This window comes from Nomascus leucogenys, chromosome 11 (assembly GCF_006542625.1).
Source record: "Nomascus leucogenys isolate Asia chromosome 11, Asia_NLE_v1, whole genome shotgun sequence".
Taxonomy (NCBI): domain Eukaryota; kingdom Metazoa; phylum Chordata; class Mammalia; order Primates; family Hylobatidae; genus Nomascus; species Nomascus leucogenys.
Genome location: NC_044391.1, coordinates 62,895,813 through 62,917,789, shown reverse-complemented (window position 1 = coordinate 62,917,789; position 21,977 = coordinate 62,895,813). Strand labels below are relative to the sequence as shown.

General features: G+C 41.2%; 1 protein-coding gene across 2 annotated transcripts in view; it reads left to right on the top strand.

The window, feature by feature from the left end:
• The first annotated feature begins 9,923 nt into the window (after nt 1-9,923).
• GXYLT1 (glucoside xylosyltransferase 1) overlaps nt 9,924-21,977 on the top strand; it is a 61,222-nt gene continuing 49,168 nt past the window's right edge. The window contains exon 1 of one of the 2 annotated variants that reach the window (XM_003252509.2): nt 9,924-10,374. In XM_003252509.2, the coding sequence (XP_003252557.2) occupies nt 10,163-10,374 (212 nt within the window). In that variant the 5' untranslated portion in view covers nt 9,924-10,162. The remainder of the gene's footprint in view (nt 10,375-21,977) is intronic. The other variant, XM_030822640.1, reaches the window with a different exon arrangement.

Genomic DNA, 21,977 nt, shown 5'->3' with positions numbered 1-21,977 from the left:
TCACTCTGTCCAAAAGAAATTTTATTCAGATTTATTTCAGAAAGAGCTTTACTTCACCTGAGAAATTGCCTTTTCCTTATGGACAAAGCAGATTATTAATTGGTTGCCCGATTTTTTGCTGTAGTTGTGAGAAATCTATTAAAATTGGGTTCAGGCTGGGTGCAGTGGCTCACACCTGGAATCCCAGCACTTTGGGAGGCCAAGGTGGGCAGATCACCTGAGGTCGGGCGTTGGAGACCAGCCTAGCCAATATGGTGAAACCCCGTCTCTACCAAAAATACAAAAAATTAGCTGGTCATAGTGGCAGGCACCTGTAATCCCAGCTACTTGGGAGACTGAGGCAGGAGAATTGCTTGAAACCAGGAGGTGGAGGTGGCAGTGAACAGAGATTCCAGCCCTGCACTCCAGCCTGGGTGACAGAGCGAGGCTCCATCTCAAAAAAAAAAAAAAAAAAAAGAGTTCGGTTTTAATAATTATGTGGGCTTGGTTGTCTGCTTATCTGTATTCTAACTTTTTAGTCTTTTTTTTTATCAAAGGAAAAGGATATAATATAAAGATTCAAGCTTCACATCATGACAAATAAATTGTGAAATATAATTTTTTCTTCTTTTTGTATTTTTTATAAATATTGGGTTTCACAACATTGCCCAGGCTGGTCTTGAACTCCTGGGCTCAAGCCATCCTCTTGCGTTGGCCTCCTAAAGTATTGGGATTATAGGTGTGAGCCATGGAGCCTGGTGATGGCTCTTTTTCTATTTTAATCTAATTTCTTATTCTTGATCTTTTTTGTATTTTTCCAGAGTTCGATTTTTATCTACTTGTTTTTCTTTTGTTCTTATAAATGGCCACAAATATCTAGTGTAAATCAGGCCAAATAGTATTTAAAAAAAAAATCTTCTTTATTTCAAGTTGTAAGAATAAACTCCTAGGGGAACTATTTGGGGCAAGGACCCAGTGAGATACATACCTCCCCAGCTGGAATTCCTGAGGAGTGGAAATAATACATACAGTTTTAGTAGGTCTTTAGATTACATCTAGATTTAAATCGGCTGACCTACCTGGAAGAAGGGAGTTTGGATGAAAGCTACCACCTCATCATCATTTTTCTAATAAATCTTTTAGCAAGAAAATTCAGAAACTAAATGGATATTATTTTCATTACCCTCTTTTAATTCATAATCCGACAATAAAATGGTCCTGTGTTTACTTTTGGAGTCAGCAAGAATGGGAAGAGTTGGAAGATTATAAAACTAGTTTGAGAGAAGACTTCTAAAGGACAAACAAAATGACGGTGAACACATTTTGTTTTTTAATTTTTAATTTTTGTGTACGTATTTACAGGGTACATGAGATGTTTTGATACAGACATGTAATGCATAATAATAACATCATGGAGATTGGAGTATCCATCTCCTCAAGCATTTATCCTTTGTGTTACTGACAATCCAATTCTACTCTTTTAGTTATTTTTAAATGCACAATTATGTTATCAAATAGAAGGTCTTATTCATTCTATTTTTTTGTACTCATTAACCATCCTCCCCACCCCCACGACCTACCCTTCCCAGCCTGTAGTAACCATCCTTCTATTATCTGTCTCCGTGAGTTTAACTGTTTTGATTTTTAGATCCCACAAATAAGTGAGAACATGGGATTTTTGTCTTTCTGACCCTGGCTTATTTCACTTAACATAATCATCTCCAGTTCCATCCATGTTGTTGCAAATGACTGGATCTCGTGTTTTTTATGGCTGAATAGTACTCCATTGTTTGTACGTACCACATTTTCTTTATCCAATCATCTGTTGATGGACATTTACATTGCTCCCAAATCTTAGCTATTGTAAACAGTGCTGTAATAAACACCAGAGTGTGGATGTCTCTTCAATATACTGATTTCCTTTCTTTTGGGTATATACCCAGCAGTGGGATTGCTGGATCCTATGGTAGCTCAATTTTTAGTTTTTTTTTGAGGAACCTCCAAACTGTTCTCCATAGTGGTTGTACTAATTTACATTCCCACCAACAATGTACAAGGATTCCCTTTTCTCCACATCCTTGCCAGCATTTGTTATTGTGTTTTTTGGATAAAAGCCATTTTAACTGGGGTGAGATGATACCTCATTGTAGTTTTGATTTGCATTTCTCTGATGATCAGTGATGTTGAGCACCTTTTCATATGCCTGTTTGCCATTTGTACATCTTCTTTTGAGAAATGTCTATTCAAACATTTGGCCCATATTTTGATTGGATTATTAGATTTTTTTTCCTATAGTGTTGCTTGAGCTCCTTATATATTCTGGTTATGAATCCCTGGTCAGAGGGGTAGTTTGCAAATGTTTTCTCCAATTCTGTGGGTTTCCTCATATTGTTGAGTGTTTCCTTTGCTATGCAGAAGCTTTTCAACTTGATATGATTCCATTTGTCCATTTTTGCTTTGGTTGCCTGTGCTTATGGGGTGTTACTCAAGAAATTTTTGCCCAGACCAAGGTCCTGGAGATTTTCCCCAATGTTTTTCTTTTAGTGGTTTCATAGTTTGAGGTCTTAGAGTTAAGTCTTTAATCCAGTTTGATTTGATTTCTGTATATGGTGAGAGATAGGGGTCTAGTTTCATTCTTATGCATATGGATATCCGGTTTTCCCAGCACCATTTATTGAAGAGATTGTCTTTTCCCAGTGTATACTGTTGGCATCTTTGCCAAAAATGAATTCATTGTAGCTGTGTGGACTTGTTTCTGGGTTCTCTTTTCTTTTCTATTCTTTTTTTTTTGGAGACAGAATCTGCGTCACCCAGGCGGGAGTGCAGTGGTGCAATCTTGGCTCACTGCAACCTCCACCTCCTGGGTTCAAGAATTCTCGTGCCTCAGCCTCCTGAGTAGCTGGGATTACAGGTGTGCACCACCACGCCCAGCTAATTTTTTATTTTTAGTAGAGACGGGTTTCGTCATGCTGGCCAGGTTGGTCTCTTAACTCCTGGCCTCAAGTGATCCACCTGCCTTGGTCTCCCAAAGTGCTGGGATTACAGGTGTGAGCCACTGTGCCTGGCCTCTGGGTTCTATTTCATTGGTCTACGTGTCTGTTTTTATGCCATTACCATGCTATTTTGGTTACTATAGCTCTATAGGGCAATTTGAAGTCAGGTAATGTGATTCCTCTAGTTTTGTTCTTTTTGCTTATTAGGATAGCTTTGGCTATTCTGTGTCTTTTGTGATTCCATATACATTTTAGGATTGTTATTTCTATTTCTGTGAAGAATGTCATTGGTATTCTGATAGAGATAGCATTGAATCTGTATATTGCTTTGGGTAGGTAAGTATGAACATTTTAACAATATGATTCTTCTAATCCATCACAATGGAATCTCTCCCTTTTTTTGTGTGTCCTCTAAATTTCTTTCATCAATGTTTTATAGTTTTCATTGTAGAGATCCTTCACTTCTTTGTTTAATTCCTAGATATTTAATTTTATTTGTGGCTCTTTTAATTGGGATTACTTTTGTTATTTTTCAGATTGTTCACTTTTGGCATATAGAAATGCTACTGAATTTTGTATGTTGATTTTTTATCCTGAAACTTTACTGAATTTGTTTATAAGTTCTAACAGTTTTTTGGTGGAGTCCTTAGGTTTTTTCCAAATGTAAGATTATAATTATCTGCAAACAAGGATAATTCAACTTCTGTTCCAATTTGGATGCCCTTTATTTATTTCTCTTGTCTGATTGCTCTAGCTAGGACTTCCAGTAGTATGTTGAATAACAGTGATGAAAGTGGGTGGTGGTGAATGCATTTTTAAAAAGAAAGTAGGTTGAGTTCCCAGAAGAAAAGAGCAGTGATCTGGCCTTTGGCCTGAGAAGTAGTTTTTTTTGTTGTTATTGTCTGTCTGTTTGTTTGTTTTTGAGACGGAGTCTTGCTCTGTTGCCAGGCTGGAGTGCAGTGGCGCGATCTCTGCTCACTGCAACCTCTGCCTCCTGGGTTCAAGCGATTCTCCTGCCTCAGCCTCCCAAGTAGCTGGGACTACAGCTAATTTTCATGCCCAGCTAATTTTCGTATTTTTAGTAGAGACAGGTTTTCACCATGTTGGCCAGCACGGTTTCAATCTCTTGACCCTGTGATTCGCCCACCTTGGCCTTCCAAAGTGCTGGATTTTTTGGTTTTTAATAAGGGAAAATAAAAAAAGCCTATGTTTTCTAGCACAGAATAAGATAAATAATTTAAGGAACACTTTCACTTAATTGGAAAAGAGAGCAAAAAAGAATTTTTACTTTATTAAAAATAAAATATATAAATGTAAAAAGAAACCAAACATAACAGGATTACCTAGTGATGTAATTTCTGATAGAAAGGAATATGAGGGAACAATGAGAATTATGAGTTCAGCCAAGCATCAGACAGAAGTGCGATAGTATCGGAATTCTTAATTATTTTCAGTCTCCAATGTTTGGGAACTTGTCAGAAGAGTCTTGAAACCTTTTCTTTCTTTCCTCCCTTCCTTCCTGCCTGCCTCCCGCCCCCCCCTCCCTTCCTTCCTATGCTTATTTCCTTTTTAAAGTTTAAAAAATTTGTTTGGGGGTACATAGTATGTGTATATATTTACAGGGTACATGAGATGTTTTGATAAAGGCAGGCAATGCAAAATAATCACATCATGGAGAATAAGGTATCCATTCCTTCAAGCATTTATCCTCTGTGTTACAAACAGTTCAATTACATACAGTTTTCGTTATTTTTAAAATGTACCATTATGCTATGGTCACCCTGTTGTGCTATCAAATAGTAGGTCTGTTCCTTGATATTATAATTATGAGCCTTGGCTGATGACAAGAATTTGCATATGGGTGTTTTCTTTTTTTATATATTTTTTAATTTTTTGAGACGGCTTTTCACTCTTGTTGCCCAGGGTGGAGTGCAATGGCGCGATCTCAGCTCACTGTAACCTTTGCCTCCCGGGTTCAAGCGATTCTCCTGCCTCAGCTCCCCAAGTAGCTGGGATTACAGGCATGCGCCACCATGCCTGGCTAATTTTGTATTTTTAGTAGAGACGGGGTTTTACTATGTTGGTCCGACTGTTTTTAGTAGAGACGGGGTTTTACTGTGTTGGTCAGGCTGTTCTCAAACTCTTGACCTCAGGTGACCCACCCACTTCGGCTTCCCAAAGTGCTGGGATTACAGGCATAAGCCACCACACCTGGCCTATGGGTGTTTTAATTCAAAATTTCCTCATGACTAAATTTCCCTACAAATCTAGCTTTATATTTTACTGACAATTTCTTGTTTTTGTTTTTGTTTTGAGACGGAGTCTCACTCTGTCAGCCAGGCTGGCATTCAGTGGTGCGATCTTGGCTCACTACAATCTCCACCTCCTGGGCTCAAGTGATCCTCCCACTTCAGCCACCCGAGTAGCTGGTACCACAGATGCACAGCACCATGCCCAGCTAATTTTTGTATTTTTTGTAGGGACAGGTTTTCACCACGTTTCCCAGGCTCATCTTGAATTCCTGAGCTCAAGTGACCTTCCTGCCTTGGCCTCCCAAAGTGCTGGGATTACAGGCATGAGGCATTGCGCCTGGCCGTTACTATTTTTTAAAAATAATATATTCTGTTTTACTAATCGGTATGCAGGGTTCTTGAAGTTTGAACCAGGGAGAAATAGAGGGACATCCAGAGGATATTCCTCGTTCTCTTTCCCACCCAGCCCACTGTACACTTTCCCTACCTTGTAGATGGAAATGTCAGCGAAATTCTGGTATCATATAGGAGGTTAAGGCATCCTTATTAATTGGCTTCCACTGCTTTTCTTTTTTCAATTTAAATTATTTATTTATTTTTTAATCTTTCACTACTTCTTTTTCTACTCTTGTGGCCTGTAGCAACATGTTTTTAAGAATGAAGAGCATCACTTTACTCTTTCATCCTTCCCCTGACTCTCCCTACAGTTACTGGTCTGAATGAACACATAAAATGAGATTTTTGTTCAAACTAAACATTATTTTCCAACTTTTCCTCCAGTCCAACAAAATCTCTAGGAATTGGACTGTGGAAAATGGGGAAATATACTAGAAGCCCACTAGCGGAGAAAATGAATTTTACTTTTAGCCTGAGTTTCTGATTCTTTGTGCTCTGCTACTAATCTGACTTATATTTCACTGATTGTAAATTTTGTTTTAGACTCCAAGACCAGTCTGAAAGATTTTCATATAACATTGGTTCCCTTTTTGCTTTCATTTTGAATTTGTACCACTCCATTTAGTGCTTAGGAACTCCATTTGTTCCTAGTGAGACAGCATGGTGTAATGGAAAAGAACAAGAAATAGAAATCTTAGAGTTCTATCTGAATTTTGGATCTTATTATTAACCATGTGGTAAATGAACATCTCTGAATTTCAGGCTGTTTGCTTTTTTTGGGGGGGATTGTTTTTATTTTTAAATTTTTCTTATCATCTGTGGTCACATCTCTATCAGGCTCTTTTTTTTTTTTTTTTTTTTTAAAGAATAGAATAACATCTCCTACTTCATGGGAATGTTATAAAGATTAAACTTTTTTTTTTTTTGTAGAAAGAGGGGTCTCATTATATTACCCAAGCTGTTTTTGATCTTCTGGCCTCAAGCAATCCTCCTGGCTCCACCTCCCAAAGTGCTGGGATTACAGGTGTGAGCCACCGTGGCCAGCCAAGGATTAAATTCCATTATGCATAGACCTTTATAAAATGGAAGTTATGCAAAAAGGTTTTTTTTTCCTGCAAAAAGAGTTTTTGAATTTTACTCTGAAAAGCTGTAAAATTTAACTTTCTCTATGTTTTTTTTTTTTTTTTTTTTTAAGGAATCAAGTACTTAAGGTAGAAGTGTAAAGAAAATGCTGAGCAGGCCCCCAAATCTGCTCTAGAGTGATTTAGAGAAGATATTTTTAAAAAATGAAAACGGGAGCCGGGCGCAGTGGCTCACGCTGTGATCCCAGCACTCTGGGGAGGCCGAGGTGGGTGGATCACAAGGTCAGGAGATAGAGACTATTCTGGCCAACATGGTGAAACCCCATCTCTACTAAAAATACAAAAAATTAGCAGGGCCTGGTGGCACGCACGTGCCTGTAGTCCCAGCTACTTGGGAGGCTGAGGCAGGAGAATCACTGGAACCCGAGAGGCGGAGGTTGCAGTGAGCTGAGATTGTGCCACTGCACTCCAGCCTGGTGAAAGAGCAAAACTCCATCTCAAAAAAAAAAAAAAAGGAAACGCCCATTAATTGAACGCCTATTATAGACCCAGGATGTACTACGAGCTATATGAAAAATCAAGATTAATCTTTTAAATATAAAATTATTGAGATGTGGCTTAATTCTGAATCAGAGAATTTTCCAGATCATGGAGATCTCTATCTCCTAAACAACAAATATTGATACTTTTAAATTACTTTTTCTCCACCTAAATTTACCTATTTGATAGGATGAATGAAGGTCAACATGAATTAAAAATTTGGATATCAGTCTATCATTAGAGAATTAAGAGACTGGTATAGAGAGAAAAAAATAGATTTAGGAATACATACCTTCACGCAGTACATGAAAGAAACACCTAACTGTTGTGACATCAAATATGTTAAAGCGTTTTCATTAACTTAATTTTAGGAATATCAAAATGCAATGTGTAAATCCAGTTAATAATTAGAGGGGATGCCAGCATGCACACAGCTCCTCCAAGGTAGCCAGTTAAGATGGTGTGTGAGTAATAGAAAAATCATTTCTATTTTTGGAATGGTTTATATAATTTTTCAACAGAAAATTACAGGATTAGAAGGAATCTAAAGGGATGATATGGTCCAGTACCCTGACGTCAATAAATGAGTGGCTATTTTTCCCGATATGCTCTTTTCATAAAATTGTTGCAGAAATGGAAACTGCTTGCCTTCTCTTTTTGCCATTCCATTATTTTAACCATCTGTGGGTCAGGGGGTTATTCTTAATTATTACTACGTTTAGTTTCTTTGTTGAAATAGAGAGCAGTTATAGTTAGTATCTTTTAAATTAAACATTTTTTGAGTACTAGCCCTTACTCTAGTTTCTTGGTACCATATCCTTCAGCTTTCTCTCAAAAGGTATTTTCATTCTTATCAATGCTTTTCCTATCATTCTGGGTACTTCGTTAAGTTTATTTTCATTTCTCTAAGAAGTGTAAGGTGTAGTGGAAGTATTAATTTAGTATTCTTGTGGTTTCTATGTGCCTGTCTTCCCTTTGAGAGCAGTACACTCCTTTATTTCTGAATACTCTGCATCAGAGCCCCTTGTCTGGCATGTAGAGTATGTTCAATAAATGTTTACCGAATGCATAAATGTATGTTCTCATTCTCTTTACACATCTTGATAGCACGCTAATTTTCATTTTTTATCAGGTAAAGCAAGAAGGGGAGGAAGTTGAACCTTAAATTTGTTTAGTGACTTTCTCATGGTCACAGAACCACTACTTTTTTGGTATAGGGAGCCAAGGATCCAAACGGAGACCGCTACTATATTGCGCAGCATTTCCCCACCTTGTATCTCATGGCCAAACTTTTCAACGCCCCAGATACAATTTCAGCAGTTAAACGCATTATTTTTCCCCACGAATGTGTGTTCGTGTGTGTGTGTGTATTTTTAAGCCTCCCTTCCCTCACTTTTTGGCACTGGTGCTGCTTTCTGCCTCCAATCTCTCCTCTCTCTGTTTCAGCCTCCACACTACAGCCAGAATCTGCTCTCTAAAATGCAAATGTGATCATGTTACTTCCCTATTTAAAAACCCTTCAATGGTTCACTAGTGTCTTGCAGATTAAATTCAGACTCCTTGGTGTGCTAAACAAAGCACTCAAATATCTGGCCCCTTCTATGCGCTTATCGCTCATCATACCCTCTCTTGAATTCACTTAGCTGGTGGTATCAAACTTCTCACAGTTCCCTACACAAAAGCCTGTTTATTGATCCTTCGGCTTGGAATTACTTCCCTTATCCGACTCAAGACTCTAGCGCCACCTTTGCTATGAAGTCTCTCTTGACCACACTCACAGATAGAACTGATTGTTCCTTTGTGTGTGTGTCCACACCCTTACAGGCCTGGATCTTAAGTCTGTATCACTGTGTTGCGCTTATTTACAAGTATCCGCTGTCCCACCCACGCTCCAGTTAGGCTTCTTTATACCCCTAGGTACTCACACAGCGCTTGGTACAAGTGATGCTTTATAAAATGGTCTATGAATGAACGTAGTGGAAACAGATGAAGAAGAGGAAGAAGAACTGGGGAAGAAAGAAGCTCTGTGGAAAGAATACTAATTGTTTTGCACATGAAAATAATGAGCTGTGAGGGAGGTCAAAAAGGTCAAAGGGAAGAGCCCTGCCTTACAGGAACTCACTGTCTGCTGGAAGGCAAGGTCCGCATACCAAACACACGAAGCAATGAGATTATCTGGGTGAAAATGGCTCGTGCACATTCTAGTATCACAGAAACTTACAGGCTGGGGGAGGATGGAGAGGAAAGTGGCCTAGTCAAGTGTCTTCTAAGTGCTAGGCGGTTTTCGAGCGTTAAACAGTTTAATCTTTACGACCACCACATGATGAGGATAGTAGCTCCATTTTAGGGACGAAGAAACATGCTCAGACAATTTAGGTTGCCCAATGTCACAAACTACCATGTGGAAGGCCCATAATTAGAATTTAGGTCAACTGCCTCCAGAGCCCTGAAGCTTTCGCTCCACCTCTCGGCGGTCGTGACCCACTGGGCCCCGATTCACCTGCGCATTGGCCTGCGCTCGCTATAGCCCCCAAGGGCGCCGCGTTCCGCGCGCCCACACCGCCCCCGGCGCGCCAGCCCTGCGTCCCTCCCACGCGAACTGCGCCGGCGCGTCCAGTCCTCCCGCCCGGGGGAGGGGCGGGGCTGCGTCGCTGCCGCTGACCCTTGGGCGCGCGGCGGCAGAGGCGGCGTCCAGGCTTCCGGGCGGGTAGTCCTGCGGCTCCGGAGCCGCGGCTGCGCTCGCCTAGGTGGTGGGCGGGGAGGGAAGAAAGGGAGCGGGCACAAGGCAGCGGCGGCGGCGGCGGCGGCGGCTGCGGAGGAGGAACTTGTTGCGCCCGCGGCTGCGCGTTGCCGCTCCCTCCGCTCCAGTTCGCCCGGGCGGGCGCGGCGGCGGCGGAGACGGAGGAGCGCGGCCGGGGCGATGCGGCGCTACCTGCGCGTCGTGGTGCTGTGTGTGGCCTGCGGCTTCTGCTCGCTCCTTTACGCCTTTAGCCAGCTCGCCGTGTCCCTGGAAGAAGGAGCGGGCGGCGGTGGCGGGAAGCCGCAGGCCGCAGTGGCTTCCTGGCTCGCGGGCGGCGGACGCGGCGCCGTGAGAGGCGCGGGCCCTGCAGCGCATCCTGGCGGGTCGGACAGGTATGGGCAGTTCCCGGTGTGGGGGACGCGGCGGGCGCGGGGCGCGGGCTCGGCCTAGCCCGGGCTGCTCGCGGGTCGGTGCCGCGTCTCCCGCGTCTTTCCTGCGGTCTCTGACCCCTCACTCATTTCCCTCCTTCCCCTCCGGCCGGGGCTAAACCCGCGCTGCTCCCGCCTGAGAGTGTCCCACACTTTTCTGTGTTTGTCTTTTGACCCAGTCATGCGCCCTTTAAAGCAGTTAGAAATTAATTTTCAACTTTTAAAAAAGAGGGTTCTTTGAAAATAAGAGGTGTCCACAAAAGGCTTACTGCTGCCTGGCTAGTGAGAATTCCCTCTTGTTTCAGTGGAGTTCAAGTTGAGATATTTAAACATGAGGCTGGCGCCCTAGTTCAGTGTTTAAGGATTGTGTGTGTGTGTGTGTGTATGTGTGTGTGTTTTGTCTCTCATGATGATTTTCCTGTGTTAACGCTTACACTTTTAAGTATTAGCCACGGTTAGTTAAATTTGGAAATGGCATTTGTGCGGGTCGTGAAGTTTTCTTTTGGAAACACTCAGTTAATTAAGAAACTTAGAGCAAATTAAGAAAAATGAGCGATACTTGGCGTGCTCAAGTCTGTTGTTGGATGGGATGGAGTTACCTTTCTTGACCAATCGGTATTTAAAAAGCGACGTAATGACTTAGGTGGATTTCCACAAATCACTGCCAGAGTAGGAATCAACATGAGATTTAAACAGAAAAAAAATGTTTCTGTCAACGCATTATGAATGCTTGAAATCTGACCGTTTGCACTGCCTTGCAGCATGGACACTTCCACCTTATGTATGGGCACCTCTCTGGGAACGACCTGAAGTGCTCCCTACCAGGACTTGGCAGATGCTGCTTTGATATAGAGAAGTATAGGGTTTGTCGGAAGAGGGAGTATAGGTCAGCTGTGGGCTGTTGTTTAACATCAGTTTGAGAGTTGATGGTCATTCCTAGAATGAAAGGGGAAAGTTTGGGCAGAGGAGCAGCGTAGAAAGCGGACTTGTCATGTTTTTACCCTGCGATTGGATTACAGTCGGGGTAATTCCTACATCAGGACCCTCAATTGTCTGTCCTGGGAGAAAGCAGTCACTGAAGACTTGAATGAGCTCGTGAAAAATGACAGGTTGAAGCTAAACTGTTTATGGCCTAGTATGTTATTGTGAAGCATTTGCAATTATGGAAAGGGAATTATTTTTATATTGAGCTGAATTGTAAGGAAGCAACATTTTAATTAAATACTGAATGAAATTAGACTGATGTTAGCATTACATTTTTAGTGCCTTGGTCTTAGATATTTTATTTTGTGACAGAAATTTACAAATTTTGTTTGACCAGCTGATTTAAATAAAATTATTTGAAATTTTTGAAAATAGCCCCAGTTTTAATAAACATCCAATAGAATCATTACTGAAATGTTAAGTTTTATGTGTCAGGATTGAGTCAACCGAAATGCTGTACTTTTTTAGGTCCTTTGAGTAGCATTACTCTTTATTTTAAATAAGGTGTACATCTAAGTTAGAACTACAGGTGTATCTATCTCTCTTTGTAAAAATGTGATGAAGAATAACATGTCACCACATTTGCGCGCATAAGAAACCATTTGGGCAGGGGAACAACGTGGAAAAGTTGGATTGTGAAGTTTTACCCTATGGTTAGATTAAGATCACGCGAATTACTAAGACCTCAGGACTCTATTTTACATATCGTCATTTATAACATTTTTATAGAAATCTCATAGAATTAAATCAACTTTTGGCAACGCTGAGTAGCTCACGCCTGTAATCCCAGAATTTGGGAAGGCTGAGTGGGGATGACTGATTGCTCGAGGCCAGGAGTTTGACACCAGCCTGGTCAACAACCCATCTCTACAAAAAATAAAAAATTAAAAAAAAATTAACAATGTGGTGTTTCACACCTGTAATCCCAGCACTTTGGGAGGCTGAGATGGGAGGATCACTTGAGCCCAGGAGTTCAAGGTTATGGTGAGCTATGATTGCACCAGTGTAATCCAACCTGGGTGACAGAGCAAGATCCTGTCTCAAAAAAAAAAAAAAAAAAAATTAACTTTTTTGGCCACCATGAGATACGGTATAGAAATCCTTAACCTCTTCATGTATAAATCATTTGGCCAAGATCCAAAGCAAATCAATTTTGGAGGAGGATTAGAAACTGTGTATCCTGGCCGGGCGCGGTGGCTCAGGCCTGTAATCCCAGCACTTTGGGAGGCCGAGACGGGTGGATCACGAGGTCAGGAGATCGAGACCATCCTGGCTAACACGGTGAAACCCCGTCTCTACTAAAAATACAAAAAATTAGCCGGGCGCGGTGGCGGGTGCCTGTAGTCCCAGCTACTCAGGAGGCTGAGGCAGGAGAATGGCGTGAACCCGGGAGGCGGAGCTTGCAGTGAGCCGAGATTGCACCACTGCACTCCAGCCTGGGCGACAGCGAGACTCCGTCTCAAAAAAAAAAAAAAAGAAACTGTGTATCCTTTGAGTGTTATAAACTTAAAGTATAATAATAATAAAAGAAAGAGCTCTTTCTGTAAAGAAAGATAAGGGTCTAGTTTAGATAGTGGACTCTGGGCAGTGGGGCTATGGGGCAAGCCAGCAGCTTTCTCTTTTCAGTAGTACTTAGGTATTATTGCATTTTTGCCTTTTTTGATAACATCTTACTTGAAAGACTGTAACTATTATTTCTCTCCTTTTATTTTAAACACGGAATCTAGGTTTGTACCCAGTAAGTTCCATTGGTCAGATCTTATAAAAACTATTCATAGTATAGAATTTCATGACGACAAAAGACTTGGAGTCCTTGAAGTAACTTTAAAATGAAAGGAACAGTTTTTCAGTGGAATCTCTTATCCGTTAGTGTATTCTGTTTGAAGCCATGATTTTAATAATCAGAAAATACATGGGTCTTGGAGTCAGATAAACCCATGTTCTCAGTATTCTGGCTCTGGTTGCTGTGAGACTTTGTCTAAATTGTGTCACTTGCCTGTGTTTTAATTTCCTCGCCTGTAAAATGTAGATAATACTTACATTTTTTTTAGCTAATTATTAGGGTATAATTGATAGAGATTGTATATGTTTAAGGCATACAACTTGATAGTTTGACATACATATACGTTGAGAAATGATCACAGTTAAGCTAGTTAACATCATCACCTCACATAGGGTTTTTTTTTTGGTGTGGTGAAAGCACTAAAGATCTACTGTCTTAGCACACTTTAGATATACTATACACGTTGTTAACTATAGTCATCAGGCTGTACATTAGATTGCCTTACTTAATTTATAATAGAATTCTTAGTTGTCTTTGATGAAAATTCAGTAAAACTATCTCAAGCAGAACATATTTATAGGCTTATACAGTTTTTAAAATGAAGGAAAAACTGCAGATAGCAGGGCAGCTCAAAGGACCTTAAGGACTGGGGACTCTTTTCCACTAAAGACAAAACTTTGTTCATGGGGTTTTTCTGTTCTTGCAGGTTTTATTCTTTAATCTCAAATACAAAATCCTAGGAAAAGGCTGTCATTGGACTTGCTTGGATTGCATGCCCGTTTGTGGACCAGTCAGTGTTACTTGGGATGGGGAGCTCTGATTTGTTGGCTCTGTGTCACTTGCACATCCCTATGGCAGACAGAATAATATGATTGGTGTTGGAGAGGAGGGGTGCCTCAAAGGAGAAGGAATGCTGGGTAGGCAGTGGCTGTTCTACGAGGAGAGACTCAGGCTTTTCAGTGTGGACAGACTGTATTAAGGTGTTTGACAGAAAGCAGTAGTTATTACCGGACATCACTACTTCATACCACTTTGTTGCATTTTAGTTACTTTTTGCATTTTAGTTACTCAGGATGATTAAATTATCATATTTCACTGATAAGTCCTGACATTGATTATCAAAATTTTGCCTGGGGCTATACAGCAGTATTGGTAGTGGGGAATCAGGAAATTACTAAATGTTTCAGTGATACCATTTCTGGACCCATCATGCCCTTGGAGTCTCCTTATGTGTCTCCTTGTCACACAGGGAGGTAATTATTTCACTTTCTTTTTTAGATCTGGTTAGGCCATAGAGTTATCATTTCTGCTGGATCCTGGGAACACTGGTGTTATATACTGAGAACTTAAAGAATAGAAAGTAAGAGTTTTGGAGTGGCAGACTTCAGCTTTGCCCCTTACTGACTGTGTTGACCTTGAACTTGTTTTCTTCATCAGAGAGAATAGTATGATATTGAGTTGTTTGTGAGAATTGAAATTAAATATTAAATAGCTGATATAGAGTACCTAGTATGGTGCCTGACACAACAACATTTTAGCTAATATCATTTTGGTAATTTAAATTTTAAGTAGGGATATTTTTTTTTCTTCCAATTTCTGACCTTTGGGAAAAATTCTGGTCATTGGGCTCCAGTTAAGACCTGTTAAATCAAAATGCCCTGGCAGTGGGGTCCAGGAATTTATGTTTTAGATATGTGCTCCAGCTTGTTATAAAACCAAAAATTGAGAATAGTTTGGGCACTATTTTCACACTACTGTTTTTAGTGAAGTTCCCCCGCCACCCCACCTTTTTTTTTTTTTTTTTTTTTTTTTTTTTGAGATGGAGTCTCGCTCTGTTGCCCAAGCTGGAGTGCAGTGGTGCGATGCTCCACCTCCCAGGTTCATGCCATTCTCCTGCCTCAGCCTCCCAAGTAGCTGGGACTACAGATGTCGGCCACCATGCCCAGCTAATTTTTTGTATTTTTAGTAGAGACGTGGTTTCACCATGTTAGCCAGGATGGTCTCCATCTCCTGACCTTGTGATCCGCCCACCTCGGCTTCCCAAAGTGCTGGGATTACAGGCATGAGCCACCGTGCCCAGCCCTTTTTCCCTCTTTTTTTCTGCAGTTATGTTTGAAGAAGAGAGTTGAGTCAGTGAACAGTAAAGAAAGTTGAATTACTTACTAAAGCCACTTTAATCTCTGCTTTGTTATTGCAAAAACATCTTACATAAAACCAGTGCCCTGTACCTTGTATTTTAGGTCATTGAAGGATCATAGTGGTATCTATGTTACATATTTGTGAAGTGTTATCTTAGTTTCGGGCTGCTATAACAAAATACCATCGACTAGAGAGCTTAGAAACTACAGAAATTTATTTCTTACAGTTCTGGAGACTAGAAATCCAAGTCAAGGCACCAGCAGATTCAGTGTCTGATGAGGACCCATTTCCTGGTTCATAGATGGCGCCTTCTCCCTGTGTTCTCACATGATAGGAGAGGCGAGGCAGGCCCGTTTTATAAGGCCCCCCACTAATCCCATTCATGGGGGCTCTGCTCTCATGACCTAATCACCTACCAAAAGGCCCTACCTCCTAACATCATGTTAGTAATTAGATTTCAACATACGAATTTTGAGGGGACACGAACATTCAGACCATAGCAAATTCTTAGTCCAAACCTGACACATAGTATTTAATAAATACTAGTAATTAATTAAAATATTCTGTGCTTTTGGAGGGGAAAGTTACTTGACTGATGAAAAAATAATACGTACTTTTGATTTAGAAGTCTTGTTTTTTGTTTTTGAGACAAGGTTTCACTCTGTTACCCAAGCTGGAGTACAGTGGCCTGAGATCATGGCTCACTGCAGCCTTAACCTTCTGGGCTCAAGTGATCCTCCCACCTTAGTTTCCCGAGTAGCTGTGACTACAGGTGTGCACACCACCCCTGGCTTTTTTTTTTTTTTTGAGACAGAGTCTCGCTCCATTGCCCAGGCTGGAGTGCAGTGGCATGATCTCAGCTCAGTGCAACCTCCCCCTCCCGGGTGCAAGCAGTTCTCCTGCCTCAGCCTCACAAGTAGCTGGGATTACAGGTGTGTGCCAACTGCCCAGCTTTTTTTTTTTTTTTTTTTCCTTTTTTTCTTTTTGTATGTTTTAGTAGAGACGGGGTTTCACCATGTTGGCCAGCCTGGTCTTGAACTCCTGACCTCAGATGATCCACCTGCCTCGGCCTCCCAAAGTGCAGGCATGAGCCACCATACCCTGCCTAGAAAATCTTATTTTAAAGCAGTAAGATCATTATCTATATGCCGTACTTATTGGAAGTACTTCCCCCTACGTATAAACTTAAATTTTGTTCATAATGTGTGTACTGTATGAGGTTTACGATTTTTGTTTTCAGATTGGCTACTTTTTACTTTATCGTGTTTACCTTTATTATGCATAAGAAAGCTTTCTACCAGTTTTTTTCCCCTCCCTTTTTTAGATTTAAATCAATCCAGCTTTGTAGGGGAGCTGGGGGGGTAGAGGAGGTATATTGTGTGAGGCTAACTTTTTCTTTGAAATGGGTAGGTGAATATTTCAGTGTCATTTATATATAAGCAGTCCTTTTCCTACTTGTCGAGGATTAATGAAATTAGAAATTTAAGAAAAAGAAGGTCTTACTTAGAGCTAGAAATTAAGTTGTCTGGAAATTATTTATTTGTTTATTTATTTATTTTTTTTTTTGAGATGGAGTCTCTGTCACCCAGGCTGGAGTGCAGTGGCGCTCTCTCGGCTCACTACAGCCTCCGCCTTCCGGGTTCAAGTGATTCTCCTGCCTCAGCCTCCTGAGTAGCAGGGACTACAGGCGCATGACACCACACCTGGCTAATTTTTTATTTTTAGTAGAGACGGGGTTTCCCCATGTTGGCCAGGCTGGTTTCGAACTCCTGACCTCAGGTGATCTGCATGCCTCAGACTCCCAAAGTGCTGAGATTACAGGTGTGAGCCACCGCGCCTGACTTGGAAACAATTTAGTTGAAAATTAAATAACAGTGATTTGGCAGTATCATGGGAATGGCCTCCTTTAATGTGTCCATAAGCATCTTTGCTTCTCTTGCACAGTCACAGGGAGGGTATACATGCCTTGAAGTTGCATTACTGCTTTGCAGCAGCACTTCATTCATACTGTCAAATATTTATGCTGAATATGCCTAAATTTATCACTGACTTTTTTTTTTTTTTTTTTTTTTTTTTAAATTTGAGACGGAGTCTCGCTCTGTCACCCAGGCTGGAGTGCAGTGGCATGATCTCGGCTCAAGGCAAGCTCTGCCCCCCGGGTTCACGCCATTCTCCTGCCTCAGCCTCCCCAGTAGCTGGGACTACAGGCGCCTGCCACCATGCCCAGATAATTTTTTGTATTTTTAGTAGAGACAGGGTTTCACCGTGTTATCCAGGATGGTCTCGATCTCCTGACCTTGTGATCCGCTTTCTCTTTTTTTTTTTTTTGAAATAGATCCTCTGTCGCCCAGGTGGGAGTGCAATGACGCGATCTCAGCTCACTTTAACCTCTGCCTCCTGAGTTCAAGTGATTCTTCTGCCTCAGCCTCCCAAGTAGCTGGGAGTACAGGTGCATGCCACCAAGCCTGGCTAATTTTTTGTGTTTTTAGTAGAGATGGAGTTTCACCTTGTTAGCCAGGATGGTCTCGATCTCCTGACTTTGTGATCCTCTTGCCTTGGCCTCCCAAAGTGCTGGGATTACAGGCGTGAGCCACCGCGCCTGGCCTAATTTTTGTATTTTTAGTAGAGATGAGGTTTCACCATGTTGGTCAGGCGTGTCTCGTATCACTGACTCTTTGATAAGTTTTGCATAGTTTTCACGGAAGCCTCCTATCTTGGACATTTTGAAATGAAAATTACTTTTTCTAGTTTAACTTAAAAGTACAACCAGGCGTGGTGGCTCATACCTGTAATCCTAGCAAGGAGGCAAAGGTGGGTGGATTGCTTGAACCCAGAAGTTTTAGACCAGCCTTGGCAACATGGCAAAACACTCTCTCAACAACAACAAAAATACAAAAAATTAACTGGGCATAGTGGCGTGCGCCTGTGGTCCCAGCTACTTCAGAGGTTGAGGTGGGAGGATTGCTTGAGCCCAGGAGGTTGAGGCTGCAATGAACCGTGTTCGCACCCCTGCACTCCAGCCTGGGCGACTTTGTTTGTATGTATGTATGTATGTATGTATAAAAAACCTTCTGTAATTGGTTTTAAGTAAACTTCAAGTTCGACAACTATTGTTGTGCCGAGCGTTGTTTTATCACGTGTAAATACGTGTAACCACCCCCACAATTAGGATTAGGATACAGAATTGTTTCATCACCACAAAGATACCTTGTGCTACTCCTTGGTCAGTTGTAGACAAGCTACCTAGAGCTAGATGCTTTATGCCTTATTAAACTTAAGGATGAGCCATAGTAACATTTTATTTCAGTTTGATCCACAGTGAAAAAATTCCCTTTTAGGACTTCAGTGCTTTTGAATGTCAGTATGGGTATAGTGAAGACATACCCACCTAACTCATTTTAATGCTTTGCCTCATTAAAATTATTTAATAGAGTTACCTCTTTAAATGTTGGATGTTTAGTATTCTGCTTTCAACAGTTTTAAGCAACTAATAGCCAGAACCTGGATAACTACCTTTACTTTTCCAATATTTTCAAACTTTTTCTTTTTGGCCTGAAAGTGCAAGTGCTGTCTTCAGATAAGTTGCTTTTGCTAATTTATCTTATTGCTTCTAATAAGCCAGTGATACGTCATAAGTTCTCAGTGTGAGTTTCTACTCTTTGTCTTAATCTCCAAAACCAGTTTTTCAAAATGGGCAAATGGATATTTGGGAGTTAAGAAACTATAAACAAATTACTTCACTCCTTACAGCAGTATCTAAGTGTTGTGTGATTTTTTTAATGGTATGCAGCATATGTATTCACTAGTGCATGTGCTCTTATATTTCCAGTGAAGAAAGAAAAACATCTTTCCTATATACTGTGTGTTTTTTGACACTGAATTATGATCAATTTAACTATAACTTGATTTTTCCCATCCAATTTTGACTGCATTAAACCTTTGTGAAGTAAATCATTACCCGCCAAAGAAACCCTGTATCCATTAGCAGTAACTCCCACCTTGCACTCCTCAGTCCCCGAGTCTTAAGCAACCACGCGTCTACTTTCTGTCTGCAGAGGTTTACCTGTTTGGGGCATTTTACATAAAGGAATCACACCGTATGTGGTCTTTTGAGTCTGGCTTTCTTTTTGGCATAATGTTTCAAGGTTTATCCACTGTAGCATGTATCACTATATTTCATTCCTTTTTATGGACAAATAATAGTCCATTGTATGGATATACCACATTTTGCTCATTATTTGATGGACATTTGAGTTGTTTTATACTTTTTGGCTATTATGAATAGTGCTGCTCGGAGCATTCATGCTCAGTTTTTCTGTGAACATGTTTTCAGTTCTCTTGAATATATACTGAGGAATTTAATTGGTGAGTCATGGTTGCACAACTCTGAATGTACTAAAAACCATTGAATTACACACTTTAAAAGGGAATTGTGTGTGTGTTATTCTGCTTTGCTTTGTAACAACCCCATACATCTTAGCAGTTTACAATAGCAAGCATTTATTTCTTGCGCACGTTACATGTCTATGGCTATGACTTTGCTTGATATATCTTCTCATCCTGGGATCCAAGCTGAAGGAGCAGTCCATACATTGGATATGCCTAGTCTTGTGGTAGCGGATGAGCAGAAAGCCAGATTGAACAACACAGTCCCATTTGAAGCTTCTACTTTGATGCCACAGTATCATGTCTTTTTATATTATTTTGGCCAAAGCAAGTAACTTGAATAAGGTCAAAGTCAATAAATGATGCAGGGATATATGCCTCCCCTATCAGGCAGGCAAGGCCCATGGTAAGGAATAGGGTTGTATAATCCTTTTATAGTTAAATGTGGGGAGTGAATAACTGAACAGTAATACAGTCTACTACACAAATAGAGATTGCCAGTTAAGGAGAAAGACACACTAATTGATGCAAGAAGGTCTTTAAGGACTCCTGAGAAGAAGATGGGCAACAAGGGGATGCATATGAAGTTGGTAATAGGTATGAGACTAGCTAAGGGGAAGACAGTTAATTTATATTTCTACTAATCAGCATAGTCATGTCATTAACTGTTCTTCAGTATTCATCTGAGAATGCAAATGAACGGCTCAGTTTCAACTGAAGATTGTGCTGAAAAGGTACGGTGAAAGAAGAAGGTGGAAGTTGCAGGTATAGGAACATGAATGGATGAACCATATGATGTAGTCTGAGTAGGGAGGGAAATGGGTAAAGGAGGGAGCTTATACTTAGGAAGCGTGTGATTGGAGGGCTGAGTGATTTCCACACATGTAATGGGATATAAATAATAAGCCTGGGCAGCAAAGCAAGGCTTTATCTCTACAAAAAATTTTTTAAAAATTAGCCAGGCCTGGTGGCACATGCTTATAGTCCTAGATACCTGGGGACTGAGGCAGGAGGATAGCTTGAGCCCAGGAGATTGAGGCTGTAGTGAGCTGTGTTTGTACCACTGCACTCCACCCTGAGCGACAGAGCAAGACCCTGTCTCAGAAAAAAGAACCATAATTATTAGATCAGAGACTAATCTGAGATGAGGTATTGGATTGCAGTTTCAGGTGATGACAGGGTCCAGGATTTGTCATTTTTTACTTTTTCTTCTCTCTCTCTTTTTTTTTTTTGTCAGAGAGGGTCTCACTCTGTCGCCCAGACCTGGTGTGCATTGGCATGATCACAATTCAATGTAGCCTCAAACTCCTGGGCTCAAACTATCCTCCCAACTCAGCCTCCCAAGTAACTGGGACTACAGGCACACACCACCATGCCTGGCTAATTTTTTTTTTTTATTCTTTGTAGAGATGGGGTTTCGCCATGTTGCCCAGGCTGGTCTTGAACTCCTGGGCTCAAGCGATCCACCCACCTCAGCCTCCTAAAGTGCTGGGATTACAGGTGTGAGCCACTGTGCCTGGCCAGCATTTGCCATTTTTCACTGAAGGGAAAAGGAGGTAAGAGTTACTGGAGTTAAAGAATTGTGTAACCTAGGTGTTGGTTAGGTCTCCCACATTGCAGTATCTGAGATGACATTCTGTTACACCCCACTAGACAGTATGATCCATGTCCATTTTACTCACTGTTGTGTTGCCAGTGTTTGGCCTGTGTAGGTAGTCATTCAGTAGAAAATTTATTGATTTACCAAATGAATGGTTAGAGGAAAGTAGGATTTGGTACTGAGACGAGGACTGTGAACCAGATGCTAGTTTTCTGTGAGTTGGGGAGGAACCAGTAGGTTGGTAGATCAGAATGGTGTGGCATTGTGATTCTTTTACATGGCTAGCAGTTGATGCTGGCTTTTGACTAGGAGCTCAGTGGAGGCTGTTGATCTGCATTCTCTCAAGTGGCTTCTCAATGTGACTTGGGCTTCTTACGACGTAAAGATCAGGTTCAAAGAGTGTTCCAAGAAATAGGATGTGGAAGTCTTAAGGCAAGGGCCTGGACATTGGTACAGTATTATATTCAGTACTCTATTTGTCAGAGCAATCACAGAGCCCACTTAGATTCTGGATAAGGGGAGTTAGATCCTACTTGGTTGGTCGGTTGGTTGGTTTTCTGAGACAGAGTCTTGCTCTGTCACCCAGGCTGGAGTGCAATGGCATGATCTTGGCTCACTGCAACCTCCGCCTCCTGGGTTCAAGCGATTCTCCTGCCTCAGCCTCCTGAGTAGCTG